Source organism: Struthio camelus, chromosome 21 (assembly GCF_040807025.1).
Source record: "Struthio camelus isolate bStrCam1 chromosome 21, bStrCam1.hap1, whole genome shotgun sequence".
Taxonomy (NCBI): domain Eukaryota; kingdom Metazoa; phylum Chordata; class Aves; order Struthioniformes; family Struthionidae; genus Struthio; species Struthio camelus.
The window spans coordinates 12,105,752-12,130,600 of NC_090962.1; the positions used below are offsets into that span (position 1 = coordinate 12,105,752).

A 24,849-nucleotide genomic window follows, 5' to 3' on the forward strand; every position below is an offset into this window, starting at 1 on the left:
CTGCCTGCAGGATGACTCCTGGCCATCCTGCTACAGCTGGTGGCTGCAACCTCCTTGAGCTCCGCGTTGTGCCCAGCTGGCCAGGCACTCTGTGGTGTGCAAGATTCCTAACAACCTTCAGCTAGACTTTGTGCATCTTCCTGCTGTTTGCACACCCTTGATGCCCTCTGTGGCCATCACGAGTCCTCCCTGACTGCCATCCCAGCCCACCCACCAGTGAGGCTGGAATCCTCCTTTAATTCTACACCAGTTGCTCCAAGCCTCCTGAATGCCCTGACAGACTACCTTTCTCTTCACACTTGTGCTCTGTATCCTTCTGCAGAGTCCTAGCCCAACCAACGGCAGGAGTTGCTTTCTCCACTGCCTGTTGGGACAAACACTGGTGGCTGCAGTTTGGGTCTGTGAAGGCAGGAGAGTTTGTTTGTTCCTCCTTCAGGGCACTTCTGTTACCCTGACGGAGTCGACTCTGTGTTTTTTTATTTATTCTCCCAATTTAGACTGCTCCTCTTTTCTTTGAAGGGGCCCAACAACCCCATTAGCGCTGGATTCTTTCCAGGTTTTACCTGTCAGAGCTTGTCTTATTTTCACCAGCTCCATGCATGTCTCTGGATGCACGTTCATTGTAAATGTATTAATGAGCTTGTTCTGCAGCCATACAAAGCATCACACCCACAACCATACAGAACTTGTCATGCCGTACTAGGCAAAAAGACTTTTCCTTCTCCTCTTTCTCTGCTCAGTGAGACAACAGGTCCTCCTCTGAATCAAAATAAAATAAATAAGAAATACTGTTTGCAAAATACTGTTTGGCCTCTAATTTGGGCTCTTGGGATTTGCTTCTCAGCAAGCCTGAGGGAGAAGTGTGAAGGTGGAAGGAGAGCTAGAAGGGTTGAGAGAGAATTGCCAGGACTCATTCTGAACCTAAGGGCAGAGTCAGATGGGCCGCAGAGGACTCACTTGGATAGTAGAAAGAAAGACAACCATCTACTCTGTCTTCCCCAGCCTATCCCAGGAGACTGCTCTAGGGCTGAGAAGGGAATGTGGATCCATGCCTTTCCCTGGGGCTCATCTAAGAGCAGGGCCAGGCACCCTTGGTGGGAAGGAAGCACCAAGTGCTGCATCTCCAGAGTCCAACATCACTAGGGATTGTGCTCCACTGCAAGGGGCTGGTGGCATTGACAGGACCACCCCAGCTTTAAACAGAGCTCCAATACCATTATATAAGCAGAATCCAGGTATCTGGGGATGCTGGAGCTTCCCACAGCTGGTGCCTGGCCCTCAGCCATTGATGGGGCCATCTCATAGGCTGGGTCAGGCTCAAGCAGAGCCCCATGGGATGTCAGCAGATAGGACACAGCCACGCAGAGTCCCCTTGCAGGGCAGCACTGGATGGGCAGCCCAGACATCCTGGGTTCAGATTTAGCCCAGGAGAATGCAGGGCATTGCTCCCACTCCCACAGCAGGGCATAGCATCAGGCTAAAAGGGTTTTACTTTGCTCTTAGCTTTTCCTTCAGTTGCAATTCTTTTGTCACACTGAGGTCTTGTTTTCAATGCAGTCTTCCCAACTGCAAAGAACAACTAGTTTGCTCTACTCACCTGCATGGCTGGAGGCTCTCCAGGAAGCAAAACTCTGGGCAAAAACCTTTTGTGCCCAGGGCCCGACTCTCATATAGACCCTCATTGCCATCTCTAGGCTGCAGAGCAGGATCTGGGTCGAAGCTGTAGCTGTTGCCCACGTGCACCTCAGACAGCACAGGACACCGGGACGTGTAGGCCGTGCCGGGTGTGAAGCTTGAGCCCCCCTTCGGCAGCTCGCTCGGTGCCTGCCGCTCCTCACAGAAGCCGCTCCGGGATGTGCATCTCTGTCCGGCTCCCTCTGTGTTTGTCTGGAAGTATCGCTGATGACCTGCTGCTGTTCCCGTCTCCTTGGTGACTGCACATGCCAACATCTCCAGACAAAAGCTCTCCTGGCACATAATGGGAACAGAAGGGAGTGCTGGGCAGCAGCATTCAGCCTTTGGGGGCTGCTTTAATAGAGCACACGCTGGGGGCTGCTTTGCAGCCTCCAGGGCTCCAGCTCATGCTTTTTCCGAGTTAGCCAGCACTGCAGACTCCCAGATAATTCCTGTTTAAAAAACAGATGGGTATTTCAGGTATGTGTCCATGTTTGTTGCACACATTTCCCTGAGGACCCTTCTGCAGCCTTGCAGCCCTCATGAGGCTGCACATGGCAGTGTCTCACTGTGCTGTGTGGTCCTAGCTCTCTTGCACAATTTTTTCTCTGCTTGTAAATGCAAGATTCAGGGCAGCAGGAGGTTGTTGAGAGCAATGCCGGGCTCCTCCACCTCGATACAGACTGCCTGGCTTGCTCATGTGTTCATCTTGCCCTGCATGCCAGAAGTGTGTTGTGTTTTGCATGTGATCTGTGTGGTTTGCATTTGGTGTGTATGCCTGCTACGTGCCCTGTGTATTAATTCACATGAGCGCTTGCTTCTAGACTCGTGTCATGTGAGGCACACGGCTACATATGTGACAAGGATAGAGCTCGGGGCTCGTCTCACAGTCTCACATCAGCTGACATCACAGCTTATCTTCCCAATGGACAGTGCAAAGCAAAGATGTAAAAACCCTGCCCATGCATCTCCAGCAAGGCTGAGAGCACAGGTATGCAACACAGCAGGATCTATTCCTACCTGTGGGGAAACTGAGGGTTTACCAATCTGCCCACAGTCACCCTGGAAGGAAGACAGAGAGAAAAAAAAAAAAAAAAACAATTCAGGATCTTCACCCCTTCCTCCCCTGCAGCAGGCTGCCTTTTATTTTTTATTTTTTTTATGAAACATAGAAAGCCCTGAAGAGGACAGCAGGGTGTCAAGGGGCTCTTCCATGCCCTCGCTGGATAGTCCCATGTTGTCACACCTCCAGTGCTGGTTTGGAGGTTTCACTGACAACCCACACGCTTGCAGCAGGTCCTGAACACAGCAGTGAGGCTCTCCTGTGCAGCATCTTATTCCACTGCTCAGGCACCTTGAGGAGAAACAGGGGTGAGCGTGCATCCAAGGAGGCAAATCTGAGTTCATTTAGAGGCATCCCCCAAGGGATTAAGGACATGTGCTGGGACGCAGGCAGAACCATGCTCCACTCCTCCCGAAACCTTCCTGCTCCTGTTCCCGTCTCCTGCTCCTCCTTGTGCAAGGGGAGGCCAGAGCAGGGATGAAACAAGGGGTGTCCGACCCAGCAGAGCCCTTCCCAGGGATGTGCAGTGAGAGATGCTGCTCCTTTCCAGGCAGGCATGCGGCAGCAGGAGAGCGGGAGGCCCAGCAAGAAACGGAGCGGAAGGAGCCGGGTTCGACGTCGAGGAAAGCTGCGCCTGGAGCTGAACACTGGCCAGACTCCCCATCCCTGCTCATCCCCATGGAAACCTCGTCTCAGCCACCCCTCCTGGCAGCCGCGCTGGATTGTAGGTCATTGATGGCCGTGCTGGCCCAAGTGGCCTCCCATGGAGGTGAAGCCACTCTCTGCAAGCTAGGGCCATGGTCCAGTGCTGCAAAAGCTGTAGCGGGGCCATGGAGGCAAATCCTTTTCCCCTTTCCCCATGCCCCACACCACAGGCTTGGGGATCCCCAAACATTTATCCCTCCATTCCCCAGCACGGCGAGGGCAGGGCAGCATTGTCTGCCCCCTTCCAGCCCCAGCACTGTGCGGGATGCCCTGCTGCAAGGGTCTGCGGAGGCAGGATTGCACCACCCCACAGCCCAGCTCAGCTGGCCCTTCCCCTCCTGCATTCCCTTCCCAGCACGAGTCCCCTGAATGCTCCATTTGAAGCTAATTCTGGCTGAAATCTGGTTTGCTTTCCAACGTTGCTGCTTTAAATTGGAGAGATTGACCTTGTAGCAGGAGGTGACATGCAGATGCACATCAGCAGCCCGTCAGAGCAGGCGGTGGGGGCTGGGGGGGTTGCTGAGCTGCCTCGAGGACAGGCCAACTATTTTATGAGTAATTTAATATCTGGAACACAGACTTTTCATTCCCAGAGATCTGCTGGGGAAAGAAAGAGCCTTTCTGCAGCCCCGCAAAGGCTGTTCCTCATAAGGAGGCAGAACAGCAAAAAGGGCTGGGACTTAACCCCTTAGTGGCCAGCCCAGAACAGAGCATCTGCAGCTCCGAGTTTGTGCAAAGCAGGTAGGAAAAGTGGGAATCCCCTGTACAGCTCAAAGAGGGAGACAGGCTGATCCATACGGCTCCAGGCAAAAGTCCAGTGAACCCTCCAGCCATGGCCCTGCCCACAACGTGTACTCAAAAACCCAACATCCTGGCCACGTGGCACATGAGGACTGAGTCCATGCAGGGCTTCCCGTATGCCTTCTGCCTAATAACAGGTTTTGAGGAAGGGATTAGAGCACTGAAACTTGCGGCTTCGCACTGCACAACCCTGCTCAAGGGCAGAGAAGAAAGTAAGTGGTAGCCATTGGCTGGATAATGGTGATCATCCTTTGGTACTGAGAGGCTGAAGGGAAAGAGATGTTTCCAGGCTGCTCAGAAAGGTGCTGCTGGCTGGGGACAAGTATCTTCATGTCTAGGAGCGACACGAGAGCTACATGGGAGAACAGCTGGGGAATCAGATAGAAGTTTGCAGGACTTGCATAGGAGGTTGGACTACATGACCTCCAAAAGTCTCTTCCAGTCAGCATTTCTGTGGATGTAGGAAGTTGCCCGCAAGGACCAAGATGAACCAGATGTGGTTTAGGGAAAGGAACTTAACAGGACAGCTGAGGAGAATGCTTATACATAGCATATATCTACAAGCATGGTGTGGGAGTCAGCGAGGAGATGGCAGGAGCACAGTCAGGATCTGGGTTCTCTCGGAGAACTGATCCCTCATGTCGTCTTTGTTTGGCTATGCACATCACATGCTGCCGTGGCTGCTCCTTGATTGGAAGGTATCTGGGATTAACTGGGTACAATGCAAATCCTGCAAACGGATCAACACCTTTGAAAGTGCCGCTGCATTTGTTAGTGATATTAAACACCTGACCAGAGCGCAGAACTGACATCCCTGGGTCAATCTCACTGACAAACAGCATGACTGTGACTCCCACACTAAATACACCCTCTACAACGTGCTTTGATCTCTCCAGTTAAGCTTCAATTTCCATGAATATTGATAGGCACTTAGCACACTGCATCACATCAGATCCTACGTGAGGCCTGTGCTGGAGCTTCAGCACAGAGAAAACCCCCAAAACCCCTATAAGATGATGCAGAAAAAACATCTTGTGGTATTGCTGATCCCTGTTGTTATGTGCCTTGAAATAGGAACATTTTATCTTAAATCCTATCGGCTTTCTATGACTGTGAAAGGTCTTTGTTTCTAACGAACTTTGGACCAAACTGTTGCCTCATTCCAGGGAGTCCCAAGAAAGTTACCTTCCTGCCTTTAGTGTCATTGAATTCTTTGCTCTGGTATGCTATGGGACTGGGCAACTGATTGACGTGGCTGCTCTCCAAGTCAGCTCTCGGTCCAGCATCTCCGCTCAACGAGTGCGTTCAACCTCCAAAGCAGAGAGGCCAAAACACCGCACTGCCACTGCAGCTTAGCAAAACAGTTAAATCCCTAAAACACCTGCTCTGAACTTGACTCAAATCCCCACCTGGCTCAGCTGCTACCAGAGTTAGCTGAGCATCTGGCAGCCTACGTCTGGTCACATCCCAGACCTTGGTGGAGGCCTAACTCCACAGATGAGGGCCACAGCCCCACCAAGCCAAGGCTCCTTGGCTTGAGGTCCAGCTTGATCATGAAGATGCTGCTCCTCTAGTTTTATCTGTGTTTCTGAGAAAAATAAAATAAGAGGCAGAAGAGAAGCAGAGCTGGTGAACTTGAGCATCAGAGCAGGTCTGCAGAGACCAGTGAGTACACACAGAGCAGTGTGAACGTCCACGTAGTGTAAGTGTGCACAGTGGGAGCGTGCACAATGCAGTGCGAAGATGCATAGAGAAGGGTGAGTGTGCACGGTGTGAGTACATAAAGGACAAAGTGAACATGCACAGATTGCTATGACAGCTCTGTCAGGTCTGATGAGAAGAAAACCACCAAATGTATTCAATGGGTGCAGGAGTGACTGGGGGAAATTCAGTGTATGACAGCCTCTCACAGGTTAGCAGTAGCTAATCAAGAATGCAAAGCACTTTTTTCCCTGGGAGACAGTGCACATGGAGCTTCCCCTGTCCCTTGCCCTAACCAGCAGGCTGCACCTGACCCTGCAATGGGTTTATCTCCAATTCTCCTTTTAATTCGTCCATTGCTCCAAAATTGCTCTGTTTTGTGTGGAGCAGTTTATTACCTTCCCCTGTGCTGGAGTGGAGGCTTGTGAGCGTGGCTATAACAGTCCCGCCTTTACTGGCTGACATACCCAAAAGGGCAATAGGTAATGGGTGACGCAGCACTTAGCCATCTATCTCAGCCTTAGTTTTTCTCTCTGTGGCCCTGGGCGCTACTGAAGATCTTGCAGAGGACTTTGCCCACGGGCTGTGGGCCTCCTCCTGTGGATGGTCCCATGGGGAAAGGGCACCCATGCTTTAGCTCTTGCCTAAGAGAGCATTTAATAAATTGAGAGGAGGGTGTCTTCTCTGGCTTCCCAGAGGTGATGCCTCTGTAGATGAAGGCCAGTGGCTTTAGGGCTTCCTAGAGGGTCTCAGAGCTGCTACCCACATCAAAAGGACATGGAAGAATTTAACAGTGTTATTGCAAAGACTGCAACCTTCCTGAGCTGCTCATGACTTTCCAGACCTCTTTTGTCGGTGTGTACACAGCTTTGGATACGTGAGGGATACGCTGCTCCACGGTCTATGCAGTGGCAGTTTCAGGGCAGCAGATAGCATGCTCTGTCCTCCTCTGGAGCTAATTCCCAAGGCAGAACTGCTGAAAGTCAGGCACTGGTGTTGTCTGAGACCCTTGGAGGAAGGATTGCCCAGTGCTGTTCTGTTTTCCAACTGCATAAACAGAGAGCTGCATTTTAAAGCTACCTGACATCTGCAATGCTCTCTGACCCTCTTTGGGAGCCTAGAAACCATTTGAATGATGCTAGTATTAGATCAGACATTAGTTTTAGAAAGAAGAATAGCTCCTTTTCTTGAGGTGCCCTAACAAAGACCTTTTCAAAAGTCCAGATAGATTATATCAATTAGAACCACAGAAAGCTTCATTTTCAACTTGCTGTCCACGAGGACCCCAGGTTCTTCCCTGTAAAGCTGCTTTCTGCCCCCAACCTGTCCTGCTACATTGGGTTACCCCATGCCAGATGAAGGACATTACATTTGTCTCTATTAAATGTCAGTAGGTTCCTGACAGCTTGTTTCTCTGGCCTGTCAGGGTCCTTTTGAATGACAGCCCTGTCTTCCTGTGTATTGACTGCGCCTGTTTGATGTCATCTGCAGACTTGCTGAGGCTTCAAGAGACTTGGCTGGCATACGCTACCATGGCTGTACTTTGGAGGTCAAGCACTTATTCCTTCTCTCCAGCTTCCCTGAAGGTGCCTGCCCCAACCTTGCAGGGCTATTTCTAGTTGGGATGCTGAGTTTTCAGCTGCAAAAATGGATGTGAGCATTACAGCTGCTCTTTAAAAGCAGCCCAGTGCTCCTGCAGCTGGCATGCCTGACAGTGGGCTGCTTTAGGCTGCACGGCTGAATGTCTCTGCCCCTACTTTGCGAAAGGAGGTGGAGGTTTGGGGATGGGGTGGCTGGAAATTTAGGGACAAGAGCCACAGATTTGACTGGGAGAAGGACCGTGCAGAGAGGTGGTGAGGTCTAGGCATTAGTGCAGGGCTGCAAGAAGCAGCACTAATCCTGCCCAGTGTCTTGGGACCTCTTCCCAGACCTTATAGGCAAGGCAGAGCCGAGTCCCACACTTCTACCCAGTCCCTGCCAGTTTTTGGCCTCCGACTCTGTGGGATAAGGATGCTGCAGATTGTAAAGTGTGGGCTGATTCAGTCTCCAGTGCCACCTGCCGGTAAACCACCCTGGAAAAAACCTGGGGCTTTCAAACTGACTGCTTGCTGCACCAATACCATGCAAGCCCAGGAAGCTCCAGAAGCCACCATCCCATGCTGTAGCAGAGGTAGGCTGCTCCTGCTCCTCTGGAGACCTGTGCAGGGTGAAACTGTGAGCTAAAGCCCCTCACAAAGACTCTCCTCTTCTACGTCCCAATCATCTCGCGTATAGCTCCATGGCTCTGTACCCCACAGCTCTTGGTCCTGCCTGCCGTGGCTGGCCTGGGGGCTGCAGGTAACCTACTGTTGCATTCATAGGTACAGCCCTGGATTGTCACCTGTCCTAGGGAGAAGGACGTACTTGGGGTCCTCAGCTCTAGTACATCTAGAGGCCCTTGGGACTGTCAGTTCTACTAAGGATAAAGCCATCTCCGGGGGGGGAAAGGGGGGGCAGGTTGGCTGAGCTATGGGCTTTGAGTTTGTGGATCCTTTACCGTGGTTATAGGGCAGCTCTGGACCCCGCCCAGTTGCATTAGGGGCTAGCAGCATTCCCTGGAGCTGTGGGGCTGTACAGCCCCACCAGCTGTACCTGTATATAGCTAGCTTTGGGGCTAGTGTCTGTAACCAGGCTGTGGATGTGCTCTGAGACTGTTATCCCCATCGGATGCATTTGTCCTGTCATCAGAAATGGGGCTGATGAGCTTTGGAGGAAACTTAAGGAGGGTTTATTCAATCGTGGCAGCAAGCTCTGACTTCCCCACATATATGTGACTCATCTTGCATTAAGCAACTCTCTGTTGTCAGCTCCTTCTAAGGGCTAGGAGAGATGGGGTGTCCCCAGACCCTACCAAGCTCTACAGCCCACCACCAACTCCAGTGGCTCCCCATACACCCCCCAGTACCCAGTGTCCCCAGTTTTCCCAATATGTCCCCACTGCTAGAGACTCGGCTTCCTCTCTTTTTGTGCTAACCCTGGGCCAGGACTTTCTCTGGGTGGCTCTGGAAGGAGATGCATTTACTCAGCGTGGTCTGTAGCAGGAATTGCGTTTATTGACTGGCTCTGCTCAGCAGTGATGAGGTGCAAGTAAGCCTGGTCTGCACCCTGATGTACAAGAAGCAGTGTCCTGGGAAGTGGTAGGGTTGGCCTGGCGATCTGCATGTTCTTCAGGTGGGTGGGTATCAAAGCGTCCAGGCTGCAACAGAATGCCTGCTGGCTGTCAGGCTTAGCTTTATCCAGCATCTCCTGGCCTGGGGAAAGCACAGGTCTGTGATCCCACTGCACTTGCTGAGAACGGCCCAGCCAGGCATCGTGCTGTGTTGCGGGAGGCAGACTGCTTATTTCACACCCAAACATTTGACATATGCGCTCCTTGCTGCCCTTGCTTTAGCTATGCCTGCTTCGGTCTTTGGTGTGCTGTGTGAATTTAAAGGCTGCTCTCCCTTCCCTCTTCCCTAACAGTACCCAAGAGCTCGGAAAGCTCCAGAACCAGGCTCTGAGACAGAGAAGTAGAGGCAAAACCTGGGCAGGAAGGAACCAGCAGCACAAGGAGCAGTCATTTAACGTTCCTGGCCAGTGGGAATAGGCACTTACACCCCAAGGGGCTCAGGGCACCATGTCTAGAGCAGAGTCTTTTCCAAGGGAGACCTTGGCCCTCTGCTGCAGTTAGCAGAGGCCAGCAGCAGGAAAGGGGCTACAGAAGGGGTGCAGGTGGTGTCTGCAGAAGACTAAGCCTCAGGGAAGATCAGGAAGCCAGAGAAGGTGCTGTCAGCCCCTTCGATCCCTACGACGGAGTTCTTCTCTGTTGGTTCCAGCCAGACAGACTCTTCTGCTGCCATCTTGAGCACCACACCACCCGTGGTGACCTGGTAGCTGTTTTGCACGTAGTCACAGAAGGTCACCACCTTCTCACCCTTGCTGCCACCCCGGCCTTTCTTTATGTTGATGCACAGGTTGCCCTTGGATGTGACATGGTAGGTGAAGTAGTAGATGCCTGGGATCTGGCAGGTAAAACGGCCGTATCGGTTCTCATAGTGGCTGTTCTCGTTGGTAATGATGCGGTCAAAGCGGATGGGCTGCTCTCGGCGTGGGAGGAAGCTAATCCTTCTGGCAGCTGAGAAGGCAGACTTCAGATTGGTCTTGTAGTCACCAGAGTCTCCCTGGGGCCCAGGAGGACCCATGATGCCTGGAACTCCCTTTGAACCTGTGGGGCCCTTGGGGCCAACCTTCCCAGGGTACCCCGGTGCCCCTGGGTCTCCCTTCTCCCCAATCTCTTCTTCATCCTCCACGTGGCCAGGGGGACCTAGGAAATAGGAGGAACAGCTTTTATGGTTGCAGCTGAGCCAGCATGTCTGGGCTCTGTGACACCCCCCCCCCCCCACTTCATATAGTGCAGGTCTGCAGAGAGGGCACAGAGGACGAAATTGCAGGAGTGTGGGTCAGCTGAGACCCCTGCCCACCTGATACACACGACTCCCCTTGCTATCTGATCTGTATGCCCTCCCTCTCCAGATTTCTTAGCATGTTTTCTTCCTGCTGCTCCAGTCTACCTGGTCCCTTTGGTCCCCAGCCATCACCCATGCCTGGTAACATCTCGAAGAGCCTTGCTGTCCTGGTAGACAGTGACCCCAATTGCATTGATTTCCCAGGCCTGGCACTGCCTTTTGCCTGCTCTTGCTCTTAGTAGGATGATGTTTTCCCCACCCACAGTCTCCTCCTTACCTCGCTCCCCCTTTTGGCCATTCTCCCCATCTATGCCATTCCTGCCAGGCTGGCCTGGTGACCCGGGGATGCCTGGGATGGTGCCATAGGTCTTGCAGAGTGTGGCACTTGTGAGCTGCCCTCCAGCGAGGCAGATCAGCATCACCCCCACAGTCCGCATCTCGTTTTCCCTGCTGGAGCACAGAAAGACACTGCAGGGCTACAGGTCCTCAGGCAGTGAGAGGGATGGAGCAGCCACTCTACATAGCTCTGGAGGACAATGCCTAGAAGCAACCCTAGGTAATACCATCAGGGAGGGAAAACATCCTGCTATGAAGCCAAATCTACCCTGCTCCTGGCCGTGGAGGGACCAGCCCCTTTGAGCATGGGAAGGCTTTTGCCCTAGGGATGGACCAGTCTCTTCCAACTCTTATATTGCAGTGTACAAGTGTCCAGAGCTTCAGCTCTGGCTGAAGGGCAGAGTTTATATATTAGGGGGGCAGGTTAGCCTATCCCAGAGGCTTCCTGTCCAGCCTGGTTGTGCTGCTGCCATGCAGAGAGCAATGGGGAAGCAAGAGTCTGTGTTTGCTGCAGATGGGCTGCAGGAGAAAAGCAGCACACTTACATACTGCAGGACCTTGCTCTGAGTTCCCAGGGCTCCCTGAGAGAAGAAATTCCCCAACGCATCCCAGGACCATAATATGTAGGGGCAAATCTTTCTCTGAGCCAGAGCAGCTTCATCATCTGCAAGGGGATATCTCTCGCTTTCTTCCAGCATATCTGAGAACCAGCTTTAGTCCCTGCAGATAGAAAAAAATATCCCCAGACCTCTCCTCCTAACTCCTGTGGGCTCCAGGTTCTGCCCTGCCGCAGGACCAAGAGCATTTCTACATCTCATCAGCCTTACTAGGAAAGTCAAATCAGCCTCCAGTCCCTGTGGCCCCATCTTCCTATTGCCCTCCCTGCATCTTACAGCTTAGCTGCTTCCCAGAGAGTTCTCCTGGTGCTGCCTGGTGTGGGGTTAGCCCTGGGCATTTTTGGACTGTATCTGGACATCACAGTATCCCAATCACACTCTCTGGCACTCCAGGAGTGATTTTTCCAGGGGTCAGTGGGAAAAGGGGCAGGCGAGTCAGCTCCTCCAGCCACGGCATCTCTAATTCGGACACGACAGGCACCAGGTCCAATTCTCAGGCTCCCAGCTCAAGCTCAGGTTGATAAAAAGAGCGCTTCAGGGAAGGGAGACGTGCCCATGGCAGCTTTCAGACTGCCGCTCGGTCCCTGAGCCTTTCTTATCTTTCCTTTCTCTCTCCCCTTCTCCCCAGTGGGACACAAAGGGCTGCGGCCCCAGGCAGGGAACTCCATCAACCCCAGCTCCAGCAGCCCCCCTTTCTCTTCTGTTCCAGGCCACAGCAAAGTGCCAGTGGCTGATTTGGACCCTTCGGGAGCCCTACACATGGGAGTGACTGTCATCCTGGTGCTGCTGGGTTCCCCCTGCATTCTTACCCGAGGGAGGGAGCTAGGTCTCAGCTTTACAAGTAGTTTGCTCTTACCTTGAGCTTCTTGTGGCACGAACTGGGAACAGGACACACCAGAGTCCTGCTTGGAAATGGCCCTGGGGGGAAGCAGAAGTCTGATGCAAATAAAGTGTTGTGAAAGGATCCAGCCACATCCCTTTTTTTATCTTTAGCTCCTGTCCTTTCCTCACTGGCACTTTCATATCCCCTACAAGTGCTATCCACCAGCTCAGCAGAACATGAAGTCCTCAGAGAACACCCTGGGGCCCTTCAGCTGTACAACTCCAACCCTGAGAAGCAGAGAGATTTTCACTCTGTCCTCTGGGCCCTGTCTAATATCATGTTTGCTTTGGGGAATGCTGCCATGGGGTCAAGGAAAATTCTGGGTAGTCCCTCAAGAGGTCCTTGTCTTTGTCCATGTGGCGGCTGCATAAATCCAGGCCAGTCCTGTTGAGGCTAATGCAACTGCACTGATGAAATTGTGCAGGATCAGGCCATCACAGTGGTGGAAGTCAGCATCCCCCTTTGCTACCTTGCTTTTGCAATTCAGCCTCTTCTACTTGTCTCTGTTGCAGGCAAGAAGCCAATGACAGTCGTTCTCAGAGGAGTTCTGGAGACGTATGAATGCATTTTGTGAGCATCCTTTAGGCTTCTCCACATGTATCTGTCTCTGTTCGGAAGGTGCCAGCAGGCACAGAGGATGTGACATGGTGTCAGCCTCCATGCCCTTGAATCTGGCCCCCAGGCTCTCCTAAATGTTCTCAGTAGGATGTGATTTCACCTTGCAATAAAAGCACTTCCCATCTCAATTTCTGCCAACGTCTTTTGGAGATGAAGCATAAGACATTCAAGCACATGAGCTCTCCCCTTCTCCTGCACAATGCTTGCCACCAGGAGGCATCTCCATTTGTTTATGATGGGCTCTGTAGCCTCCACAGCCATGGGATCCTTCTGTTTGCTTCTGGGAGGCCTCTTCTGTGTGGCAATCAATGTTTGTCCTTCCCAAAGCCTGTCCCTACAGGTACATCCTTCCAGACCTCTGCAGAGCAAACCCTGCACCTTGGGGCATTATTATGCCTGACAGCAGTCATGCTCACAGGGAGCAAGCCGCGTTCAGGCCTGCTGTGGTGAGGCTGCTAACTGGTGTCCTGCTGCACACAGCAGAGGCAACCCGGGTCCTTGGATGTGGCTCATATCTGTTCTCTGGGTAGCTGAGAGGCGGGGTAGCTACCCCTGGGTAGCATCCAGGGGTTGCAGCCCTGGATGGTCACTGAGGGTGACAACTCAAGACACCAAAGAAGAGTCATCTCCTAAAGCCATACCCACCAGCCCTCCCTAGCCAAGAGGTGAGCAGCCTGTACTTGGACATTGTGGAAATCCTGCTCTCCCATGCAAAAATCTCTCAGGTTTGGCCTGAGGCTGGATCCTCCCTCCACATCTGTACTTCCAGTGCTGAACCCCTGCTAACCCCAGCACCATATAATTCCTTCAGGCACCCTTTCACCACTTGTTCTGAGTTGGCAGCAAAGAGTCTATCCCCAGACAAGTTTCTGGTGCCTGCACTGCACCGTCTGGGGTGATGGAGCCCTTCAGATGTGCTCTGAAATCAGTGGGGTGGTCACTGGTGAGCCTGAGGATGTCCCAGTTGCCTGAGGGCTGGCTGTGTGTTTTGCTGTGTGGTTTGTGGCCCTCTATATCTAAACTACACACACTTGGGCAGGAAGGGGAATACTAGCACTCCTGCCACAAAGAGCCTTGGTACTCTATAGGCCAGAACTGTATGTGTGGTCTCAGGAATCATGCCCTTCCTGTGATCAGTGCAGCTGAGGCTCTTACCCCTTACCCCAATAGAGCAAAACTGGGGTTATGGACAGTGTCTTTCACTTACCGAAGCTGAGCATGGGCTGGCCAGCAAGAGCTCAAGGACACCCAGGTCTCTCTCACACACTCACATACACATTAACATGTTGCACAGCACATCCGTCCTGCCACGCATCCATTTCTGCAGGCTTTGCCTGCAGAAAGCCAAGGAATAAAGAAAAAAAATGACACTGGGCCAGGCACACTGGGGGAAGGTTTATTGACACTTGCCACAGCCAAGTCATTGCAAAGTGCCTGCTGCAAGCCTGCTCCAGACCACTTGGCTTGTGCTTGTCACTGATGCAACTGAAGTGGGAAGGTGAGAGACACAGACACCTTTGGGCCCTGGGTTTGGGTAGCAGAAGGTAATGTGGGGTTATCAGGGCAGAAAGCAAGTGATCTGTGTGTTATGCTGCACATGGCAGTGCCAGCAGGTCCTCAGAGGCTTGGCAGCGTCCCTTGGGGCACAGATGTAGTCAGATGTGCTTGTTCTCAATATTCAGCCCAGTCAGTCTCCAGCCCAGGGGATTGTGGCCAGCTGCTGGGGCTGACACCCTCATTGGGTCTGCCATCCTAGCAGACAAACTTTGCCATGGCGAGGCGTTAGCAAAGGCCTGGTGGTGAGTGACAGCATTTGCATGGCAGGGAGAAGAGCTCAGCATGCTAAGGTGGGATCTGGCAGTCTTCTAGTCCGGGAAGAGCAGGAACCCTGAGAAGATGCTGTCGGAGCCACTGATGCCCACCATGCCATTGTAATCATTCACTGCCAGCCAGATCTGCTGTCCAGCTTCCAGATGGAGGAGGATCCCACCTGAGCTTACCTGCATGGTGTTGGTCTTGTGGTCACAGAAGCTGGCCACCTTATTCATGTTCTTGTATAGCATGACACAGAGGTTGGCTGTCTGTGAAGTGTGGAAGACAAAGTAGTAGAGGCCAGGGAGCTTGCAGGTGAACTTGCCTGTGGTGGTATTGTAGTCATTGTTTGTGTTGGTGATGGCATGGTTGAACACCACGGGGACGTTCTTCAAGGGGTATACGCTAGTCTGCCTCGTCACCGAAAACGCTGACTGGTGCTTCTGCTTGTAGCTGCCTGGCATGCCTGGCTCTCCAGCAGTGCCCATCATTCCTGGGTCTCCACGAGGACCAGGGGGACCGACGGGGCCAGTCTTACCTGGCAAGCCAGGACTGCCTGGTTCCCCTTTCATACCCTTGGGCCCTTGAGTAGCAGGAATGGCTGGGATGCCTGTAGGGCAGTGGGAGGTGAAGAGGAGTCAGCCACAACAGCAGGGTGTGGGGAAAGGCCCCTCTTCCCCCCCTCTCTGAGATAGGAAAGGAGTCCTTTCCTCTCTCCAGCCTCTCCTCCTGCCCTGCCTGCAGAGGTTGGTAAACCTGAGCAGTTCCTCAGGCCTTGCCTAGGCAGGCCCAGGGAGAGCATCCATGCTTGGGATTAGCATAGCAGCTTGGAGTTTCTGGATGTCCTGTCCAAGCTGTTCTTGGGAAGAGCCGTGCCTGGACAAAGGCTCTCCCTCACACAGATCCAGCTACAGGGACACTGCCCTCCTGTGATGGAGGCAGACAGGCCACAGCAGATGCAACATCGCCCATTTAACAGGCCCCATGATTCCCTTCCTTGCTCACTCACCTGGCTCGCCTTTGGCTCCCTTCAGCCCATCCCGGCCATCCTTGCCCGGCATTCCTGGCAGGCCTGGCAGGCCTGGAGCCCCATAGCAATTGTGATAGGTGTCTCCGGTCACTGCAGCCCCCAGAGGCAGGAGTAGGAGGGTGAGGACTATATCAAGCTGCACCTGAAAGCTCTGTCCCATTTTGGTGCTCTGGAGTACAGAAAGAGGAAGAGAGCACTGGAGTGAGGGGCAACTGCAGGGGCTAGGGAGGCACCACTCCTTGAGGTGCTGAGGCATGGGGCAACCAGTTAACAGGGTTTACAGCACTAGGGGCACCTGGCTTCTCATGGGCTCCCCATGCCCATTGCCAGACAGGGGGGAGGCAGAAGCATGGAGACGGCCCCTGGCTCATCATGATGCCACAGGGGTTTGGACTCTCAGTCTGAAAGAAGCTGGGAGGTCCTGTGCTACCAGTAGCCATCTCTGACCGCCTCTGGTTCAGTGGCCAGAGCCCCCTGCAAATGTGCACACTGCTGCAGAGAGTTGCACCGTGCTCAGGGGCGTTTGCTTTCTGGATCCTTCCTTCAGCAGCAGCCTGACTTTCCTGGCTATGCCTATCAGGGTCCCCCCTGCAAGACCCTGTCTGTCAGGGATCTCCCAGGACTGTGCCTGCCCCTGGGCAACAGGTCTCCCCCCAGCTCCCCACAGCCGGGGCAAGTTGCACCCTCCTCCCCCTGACTGGTGTGCAACCAGAGTGCCTGGCAGTGCCTCTGCCTCCTCCTCCTCTCACACAGCCCAGCCCTGCACCATGCTGCTCACCCCAGAAAGATGGACCCCGCTGCTTCTCTTACCTCTGGTGGGGGACACAGGGCACAGGGTCCTGCACTGCTGAGAGGTCTGGCTTCTGTGAGCACTGCCTCCTAGCACAGCACAGTGCAGAGCTGCCTCTGCAACACCCTTACAGAGGAAGCCTCCAAGTTAGGAAAGGGCTCTTAGGGAGCCGCAACCCCCCGGCTGGCCCCCACCCAAGTTTCACATCCTCCTGTTTGACCATTTCCCCTGAGCAAGCACTTCCCTGCCTGTCCAGCAAGACCTGCACTCCTTTCCCCCAACCTTACCTCATTTCTGAGGGGAAGGGCAGAGAGCAGCAGGAAGCAGACCTTTGCACCAGCTCTATGAAGCCAGAGCCATCTGCGCAATGGAGAAGGGCTGGTGTAAGGCCTGGCTGTGAAGTTAGGCCAGCCTGGATGGGAGATGCTGGCATGACAGATGATGAGCAGAGAGGGTCCTGGTGACCAAAAGGTGTTTCTCCTTCAGGGTTTTTGGCTTGTGGGCTGGCTGTCCTCTTTGCACTGCTGCCCTGTGCTTCACCAGCCCTGCCTGCTCCTGGAGGTGCCAGGGCCCAAATATCCCTCACCAAGGGGTGCTGGAGGTTCCAAAGACGGTGACCTGGCTTCCTCCTCACTGCCTTGGGAATGGTGGCATCTTTGACCGAACTGAGCAGCTGCTCTGAGCAACAGTCCTACTGTTTGGCACCCATGCAGTTTCCCGGATGCTGCCTGGCTACCTGCTACCGATCTGGGGCACCCAGCCTGCTATACTGCCCCTGGTATCACTCCGAGCATACATGTATCACCCACCCATCACCCTGATCCCTTCGTTACTCATTGGTGAAAGACTGGAGGACCACAGCCGTAATTCCTCTCCCTGGGAGGGTCTGGGTGTCAAGAGAGGCCCATTTGGTGAAGTGCATGCTTTGCTACCTATATTTACCCCTGTACAGGGCAGCTGGCTTGGACTCACTGGGGAAAGGCTACTTATAGGCTAGTCCAGGAGATTTCCCCTTTTCCTCCCTCCAAGTGTTGGCTCTGCTTGTACGCTCAGTTCCCCACTGCCACTCTACCTTTGCAATTGGGGTCTGCACTTGGCCACGGACAAACTGGAATCGCTTCTTTCTCTGCACAGCTTGGGAAGGGGCCCAGTACATCAATGGTCTGGGGAAGGTGCATGAACAGGAAAGAAAACTCAAGTGGCCGTCAAGGAAGAAAGGGTTTATTTGTGGTGATGGGAAGGATGTGAAAAGCAATAGTGGCCTTGCGCCAGAAAGGCGTTTGCAATGGTTAGTGCAGCAAAAGTGGTGGCATGTGGTGATTTCCCATTCAGGAACAAAGGGCCGCAGTCGGTGAGTGGCCCTGGTGACCACTGATCCCCTCTGGCATAGGATCTGAAAACACAGGAGCAAAAAGGGCTGCTGGGGCCAAGACTCCTCTGCCTCAGGGAGGAAGCGTGCTTTCCTGCCCATCTCCGACAGAGAGGCAGTCTCAGCACAGCCTGGAGGCAAAGGTCTCATCACTGTGGTGGTCACCCACAGCCTGATCACTTCATGACACTGGTGGAAGCACAGTCCTGGGGCAGTAGCAGAGTTCATGACTGTCCCCTGTGCAGGGACAGCCCCAATGGCCATGACATAAAGCCACCCTATGCACTTGTGGGGCACAAACACACACACACACACACACACACATGCACACAGCAATGCTCTGGTACTAAGCAGATCAGGTCCAGGCTGGCCAGCAGGAAGTTGACGGTCTATCAGCCCGTTTGAGGAAACAACATGAAGCCACTGAAGACACTGTCTGCCTCGGAGCCACTGTAAATCATGTTGCTTTTCAAGGGGTTGAAGGTCACAGAGACCTTATCACCTGCGGCCAGGCTGAGCACAGCGCTGCCTGAGTTCACCTGCAGGATGTTGTGGCTGTTGTTGTCACAGAAGCTGACCACACTCTCCCTGTTCTTGGTGATGTGCAGACAGAGGTCTCCACTGGAGATGGCCTGGTAGGCGAAGTAGTAAAGGCCAGGGACACGACAGGTGAACTCCCCAGTCTGGGCACTGTAGGAGTTTTCCTGGTTAGTGATGATGTTGTCAAATACTACGGTGTTGCCCCTGTGTGGCGGAGACTTCCGCGAGGCTGAGAAGGCAGGACGTGGCTGCTCCTTGATGTTGCCAGCCTTCCCCTTGGGCCCCTTCGGCCCTGGCTGGCCCGGAAGCCCAGGGGGGCCACTTGGACCATGGTAGCCTTGATTTCCTGGGTTGCCAGGAGGCCCTGGCTCACCTTCATCACCTTTGAGTCCACGGATCCCAGTTCTTTGTGCTGGTTTCCCTGGGGAGAAGCAATGAAGATGCTCAGCTTGTACCATGGCTGGCACATCTGGCATCTCATGGGATCTGCTTCAACAGCCCATGATGCTTCTACCAGGAGGCCTGAGGTTCCTAGCACCACACGTGCCCAGCCCCTCCCTTACCTGGCTCTCCCATGTCACCCTTCTGTCCTGGCCTCCCATTAAGGCCAGGGGGCCCTGGGATGCCGTTCTTGCCATCTGGTGCCCGACACACGGTCTCCTGAGGTGAGGTCGTGCCCAGGATTACTGCCAGCGTGCCAGTCACCAACCAGAACCTGAGTTGCATCCTGCCTTTCTGCAAACACAAGAGTGGGGAAATCTGGGGTGGAGGCAGGCACACAAAACACACATGCAAGCTTCACTCCCCATAGGTGAGCATAGGGTCCACCTCAGTGCATATACACATGTGTGGATGCATCCCTGCCCAAACCCCTGCATTACAAAGGCAAAAATTAGACCTAAGCTGATGTGCTCCCACACCCATGGTAGTAGCATCATCCAAACCCAGTCGTGCAGACATGTACACGCACAGTGCACGCGTGCAGTGCACACAAGGACAGACGAACCATGGACACAGAAAGGCAAGCATAAACATGCACTTGTCCAGACCTGTGGACATGTGTGATGCACCTGTGTGCTCAGATAAAAACGCATGTACAGATCTGCCATGCTGCCCATGCATGGATCGATTCACATTAACAGGACAACACTTGAAATGGTGAAAGAAACTTCATGAAAGTATTTTGAGACAAATTCATTGCACGATCTGAATCATCCAAACTACTGAAAAGCTTTGATACAGGCCCATGGCAGGGCTGTGGGATTAGAGAGCATGGGACCCGGTGCATGGCATATACCCTTCAGCACTCTGTGCACAGCCCAGGGGTGGGTGGTCACACATCAGTTGCAGGCACACGAGGTGCCTTTTCAAATGTTAGAAGGGCAAGCACTGATGTATGGAGCAGAAGTCCCTCAGGACAGAGAGTACATGAAGGGAAAGGATGCAAAGAGACAAGATAGAAGAGGATGGCTGGGGGGAGAAGAGCAAACCTGGCCCAAAGTAGGGGATGGGGGTCACTGACTGCAGTGCAGGAAGAGGCTGTGCTTGCTACCACTTCAGGTCAAGTTTTACTTTTCTGTTGCAGGCACTTGGCATGGTGCATGAACCTTTGATTGAAGGGCGGGTGGTGGATGTCCCTTCTCTCAAGGGTTTGTCGGGAATCTGGGGATCTCTTCTCCCAAGGGTTTGTCAGGCATCAGAGAATAAAAGAGTAACCAAAGGCTTTGCCCTTGCCACCAACCCTCACCATCCCTATCTCTGCCAATATTTTAAAGAGCTGGAGGAAATCTCACTCCCCTGGGGATGTTTCTCTTGCCCTAATCACCCAGGCAGCACCAATAGTTGCCTTCAGAGAAGGCTCAAGCCCTTGAGGCAGCAAGGAAAACATGCAGGAGCAATCCAGACAGGACACAAGCCTCCAAGACTATCCCACCACCCCGGGAGACCCCCAGCCCCTGCAGAACCAGGACATGGAAAAGACAGGCAGGGGGGGATTCAGATCCCCACCACATAGATCTGGGAGAGATGAGGGACCTCCTAAGCGCACAGACCTTCCCCAAAGCCCAGGGTGCTCAGCCCTGCAGAGCCCAGAGTTGCCCACATCCATGCCATGGAGAGAGAACAGATTTGTCCCCCACATCACCTTCTCCCTTTTTTTCTGGGGAGTGAAGGGGAGAAAGGAGGAGGCCAGGGAGCAAGGACTGGAAGGCTGTGGCAGAGGGATGTATCATGGCGCTTCAGGGTGACTTACCTGCTTGTCGGGCTGAGGGCAAAGCAGTCTGAGCAGGCAGCTCTATTTTCTGGCAGCTCTTCCCCAGGATCGAGGAGGAAGAGCAGCAGGGTGGGGGGTATGTACTTGCGTGCACAGCAGGTTGCCTGATCTGGGAAGAGAAGTGCCAAGTTTCGTTTTTTTGTGTGTATTTCCCCTTTTGGTGCCTGACCCGTGCTCAGTCCTGCCTGCGCCAGACATCAGCAGGGAATGGCTTGCTCTGTAGAAATGCTGGCCTCTTCCAGGTCCCCAGGAAAGAGGTTCTCACCTATCCCAGCAGCATGCTATCCTTCAGTGCGGACGTTAACCTACGCTTGCACAGGCTGTCAGCACAGAGGGCTGACAGGACGGACCAACCCTTTGTATGTGCTCAGAAAGCAATGACTAGCGCGGCAAAGGGCTAGTTCGATGACCAGCTCTTGGAAGAGGAACCAGAGCAAATGCCAGTGCTTGCTGCCCCTGGGTGCATCCCTGGACCCTGATTTCCAGCCAGTCCCACCCACTGTTTCTACATCACCTCAATCTTCAGCCCTGTCCCCAGTTTCCTGTCCCATCACTCTCCCTGTCACCTGCACCCTTCTCATTTCCCCCTCACTGGACCCCATTTCTTAAATCTCACCTTTGGGTCTCTACTTCAAGCTCTCCCCTCACTCACTGCTCAGCCGCTCATCCCTTTGCAGAGGCCTTGTGCGTTTGGTCCACTACGAAGAGCATATTCATTCCTGCCATGGAAAGAAAAGCAAAGAGATGGGGATCTAAGTTACCCCTTTGTGAGGCTCTTCTTCCCAGCCCTATGCATGTGCGCGCACACACACACACGCTGTGTCCATATACAACATTTGAACACTCCTGTTTACAAGGGATGCCCCCATGTGTGCACACATGCTCCAGGCAGATCACAGATTGCTGCACCATACCACGCATGCATGTACATGCACTCCTTCTCTCCCAATTTGCCTCTCCATTAACATTGCGTCTCTAGCCCAGCCTAGGAGACTTTCTTCCGTGGCTCTGCTTTTCTCCTCTCCCAACAGCAGGCTGGATCAGGGCCATGTGATGGCTGGGCATAAAGAAGCACAAACGCAGAGGATGCCCAAATGCTGGTGCCTGCCACGGCTCTGCCATTGCAGGAGGTGACAGGGGATGTGAGCGCTAGGTGGCACTGCCATCCAAGGGATGCACGGCATGGCTGGGCTGGGCTCCCCCAGAGTCACTACTGACAGCTCCCTGGCAGGATGATGAGCAGAGCGTGGCTATCTTTGATATACAGCCTCTCATCTGTAGCCAGGCTTGTCAATTCTGCTGCTTACAGCGTTTTTGTGGGCTACCCCTCCCTCTCCTGGTTTCATCTCTCGTGATGGTGGTGGCTGAGAGCTGGATGCGATTAAGCATCTTCTTCCATGTCCTTCAGTGTGCTCAGAAAAATGGCGCCGCAGGAGATTTGGAAGCTGCCTGCGAGTGACCCGACAGCCCCACTCACGTTCACCTTCCTGCCAGCTCAGCCAGACAGGCAAGTGAAACAGGGCTGCCTGACACTGGCGTTGCTGAATCAGCAGCAATCTACACTGGCTGCAGCTCCTTTGGGGCGTCAGCACTCAGGGCCCACAGTGTGCATTTGGCTGGTGGTATCCAGCCATAGGGGACTGACCCCTCCTCATAACTCCCATCGTGAAGGAGCCAGCAGGTATCTGTGTGGCTCAGCAGGGCCTTGAGCATCCTAGATGAGAGATCTCCCTTCCTACTGTCCCTGTTTCAGGTCCTCGGTGATTTAGGACCCTTGTCTCCATAGCTGGGACCCTATGGGACATGGTGGAGGTCTCCTGGCACCCAGACTGTGATACGTGACCTGACTCAGATCTGCAAAACCAAAAAAAAACCATGCCTTGCGTCACCAAGCCCAGGAAAGGTCACCCGGGGAGTTGCATTCAGCCTAAGGCTCTGCCAGAACAGAGACCCCAGTGGTCCCAATATAGGCCAAAATGGCCCTGTCACAGTCGGGAGGAGTGAGATGAGATGTGCTGTGATAACCTCCAAAGGCAAATAGCCTCCATGCTGCAGGGCAAGGGAGTCCTTTGGGACCTGCCAGGCTACTCTGGGGTGGAAAACCCTTCATCAAGAGGACAGCAGGCAGCTAAGAAAGGCCTTTCTGGTCCATATTCATACAGAGTCTCTTTCCACGTCCTGTTACAGCTACACTGAAAAAGTGAAAAAAGTGGCATCTGGGTCCCCAAGGCAAATGCAGAACTAGCTGGAGCTTTGGGCAATGATGTTCAGGGAAAGGGGGTGGTGTAGGCACTGGGATCAAGGTGGTCTCAAGGCCAGAGACGACTGGCACAACCCTCCATTTCCCCTTCCCCCCACCTCCAGTGCTCCCAGGGGAGCTGTTATATAATTTCCGAAATAGCAGAAAAAGTGAACGACTAGTGTGAGACCAAGAATCAGTCCCAGAGTCCCTTATCAGATAAAATTTTGCTCATCAGTATATCTCCATTAATAATTACCTTTGGAGATCTGTCAGAGAGATGGTCTTTAATTCATTGAATATATGCCCTCTTAATGCAATATAATACCCATTTTTAATCAAAATGTCACCCAGTAATAAATCAGATGCCCAGAAGAAATGCAATTTTATTCTATCAACACAGTTCCTTTATCAACTAGACCTGTAATCATGTCAAGAAAAGATGACAGGTTAGTTTGAAAAGACCTACCTTCCACAAAAGAGTTTCTGGACAGTAATTGTATTTCTGCCCTATTGCCCTTTGTTAATATACAGCTGAAATGAGACTGCTCCATCATTTCATGTGGGGTTGATGGATGTTTGTGTCCTAGTGTCCCTGTGCCCTGTGTCCCTGAGTGTCCCCTTCACCCCACTGAAGTGCTGAATTACAGGAAGCTAGCCACAGGTTTCCAGCTTCTCATGGAAGTTGTGTTGGGCCTGGCAATGCCTCTTCCAGGTCCTTGGGACTCTTCTGTGATGTGAAGCCCCACTTGTTTGACTTTATGAGATGCTGCGTTCAAGCCAGGCTTTGCTCTCCCCACTCCTGAGCCCTTCTCCTCCTCCTCTTCATCTGCAGTTTGGACATCTGCAGCTCCAGGAGACCCTCTCCCCTTCCTTCACCTCTCTGAGGCCACAGCCCCCCTACAAGCCAATTTCTTCTGTGGGGTCCCTGTCTACCCTTAAATGATCCCAGCACTGGTGGTGATGGCAGGTGGACACAAGGACTGGGAGTAGCCCAGGCATCTCTTCAGCATCTGCATGGCAAGTACAGTAGAAAACTGTTATTGTACTGAAAACATGCCAGCTATTGGTAGTCCCCAGAAGGAGCCATCCCATTCCTGTGGACCCCAAAGACACTGTCTCTTTCAGAGTAAAAAGCAAAAAATCAAACGTAAAATAGTTCCACCCTGGCACTCTCCTCCTTCCACACCAGGCTGTCCCCACAGAGCATCTCTGGGAGCAGGGAGGGAATAGCGGCCGAAGGACACAGTGACACTGTGCAGTGCATGGCACAAGCAAAGGGGTGACATGCCACGAGGTGGCAGTGCTGTCTCAGACACGCTTGGTGTTACCTGCCCACCAAAGCTTATCTTCCTTCTCCAAACCCAGAGGTGGAGGAACCCTCTGGGGGTCCCAGGGCCACAGACACCACGTTGAAGACTGACCTGGTGCAGGTTTAGGGCAACCACAAGAGCATATGGAAATCATAAGTCAAGGAGTCAGAAAAGTCCAGCTCCTTCCTTGCATCCCCAGCAGGGCTGCAAACCTGACACACCAGAGCTGGGTACAGTGCAGCACCCTCTGAAACTAGGCGAGAAGCACCAACCCTCTGCCAATATGGCCTGGGGTGTTTCTTTGATGATGGCAAAGCCATGCTCAAAGGGAGACCAAAGCCCCAACAGGTTATCCTTGCTGATACAGGTCCAGCGGGGAGCGGTGAGGCATCTCAAGCTGGATATATCCCGAAGGCTTCACCACTGACAGGCTCCGGCACCAAGAGGTGGCTAGGAGGCCTGAGAGAACCCCCAGATGATGTGAACAGCCAGCTGGGGATGAGCTGAAGGCAGACGGGGAGGTGGGTGTACGCTGGAGCAGCCAGTGTATATGGGTGCTCTGCAGAGCCCCAGGCAGCCCTAATCCAGCCTCTTAAGAGGAG

The 24,849-nt window shown here is 53.3% G+C and overlaps 3 protein-coding genes across 4 annotated transcripts; all 3 read right to left on the minus strand.

The window, feature by feature from the left end:
* Positions 1–9,013: 9,013 nt before the first annotated feature.
* On the minus strand, positions 9,014–12,715 carry C1QB (complement C1q B chain). Of its 2 annotated transcripts, none has more exons than XM_009689607.2 (3): positions 12,238–12,715; positions 10,706–10,878; positions 9,014–10,286 (listed from the first exon to the last, which is right to left on the minus strand). In XM_009689607.2, the coding sequence occupies exons 1-3, from the start codon at positions 12,402–12,404 to the stop codon at positions 9,712–9,714; spliced, it is 915 nt and encodes a 304-aa protein (XP_009687902.2). In that variant the 5' UTR covers positions 12,405–12,715; the 3' UTR covers positions 9,014–9,711. The 2 variants fall into 2 exon arrangements, with proteins under 2 accessions (XP_009687902.2, XP_009687903.2); XM_009689608.2 differs by having other exon boundaries at positions 10,706–10,875; positions 12,238–12,419.
* Positions 12,716–14,264: 1,549 nt separating this feature from the next.
* On the minus strand, positions 14,265–16,749 carry C1QC (complement C1q C chain). Its single transcript, XM_068915871.1, has 3 exons — positions 16,535–16,749; positions 15,704–15,893; positions 14,265–15,304 (listed from the first exon to the last, which is right to left on the minus strand). The coding sequence occupies exons 2-3, from the start codon at positions 15,882–15,884 to the stop codon at positions 14,748–14,750; spliced, it is 738 nt and encodes a 245-aa protein (XP_068771972.1). The 5' UTR covers positions 15,885–15,893; positions 16,535–16,749; the 3' UTR covers positions 14,265–14,747.
* A 970-nt stretch (positions 16,750–17,719) lies between these two features.
* Positions 17,720–21,069, minus strand: C1QA (complement C1q A chain). Its single transcript, XM_009689606.2, has 4 exons — positions 20,961–21,069; positions 20,675–20,804; positions 18,987–19,158; positions 17,720–18,844 (listed from the first exon to the last, which is right to left on the minus strand). Exons 3-4 carry the CDS (start codon positions 19,147–19,149, stop codon positions 18,276–18,278), a joined length of 732 nt encoding a protein of 243 aa, XP_009687901.1. The 5' UTR covers positions 19,150–19,158; positions 20,675–20,804; positions 20,961–21,069; the 3' UTR covers positions 17,720–18,275.
* Positions 21,070–24,849: the final 3,780 nt, after the last annotated feature.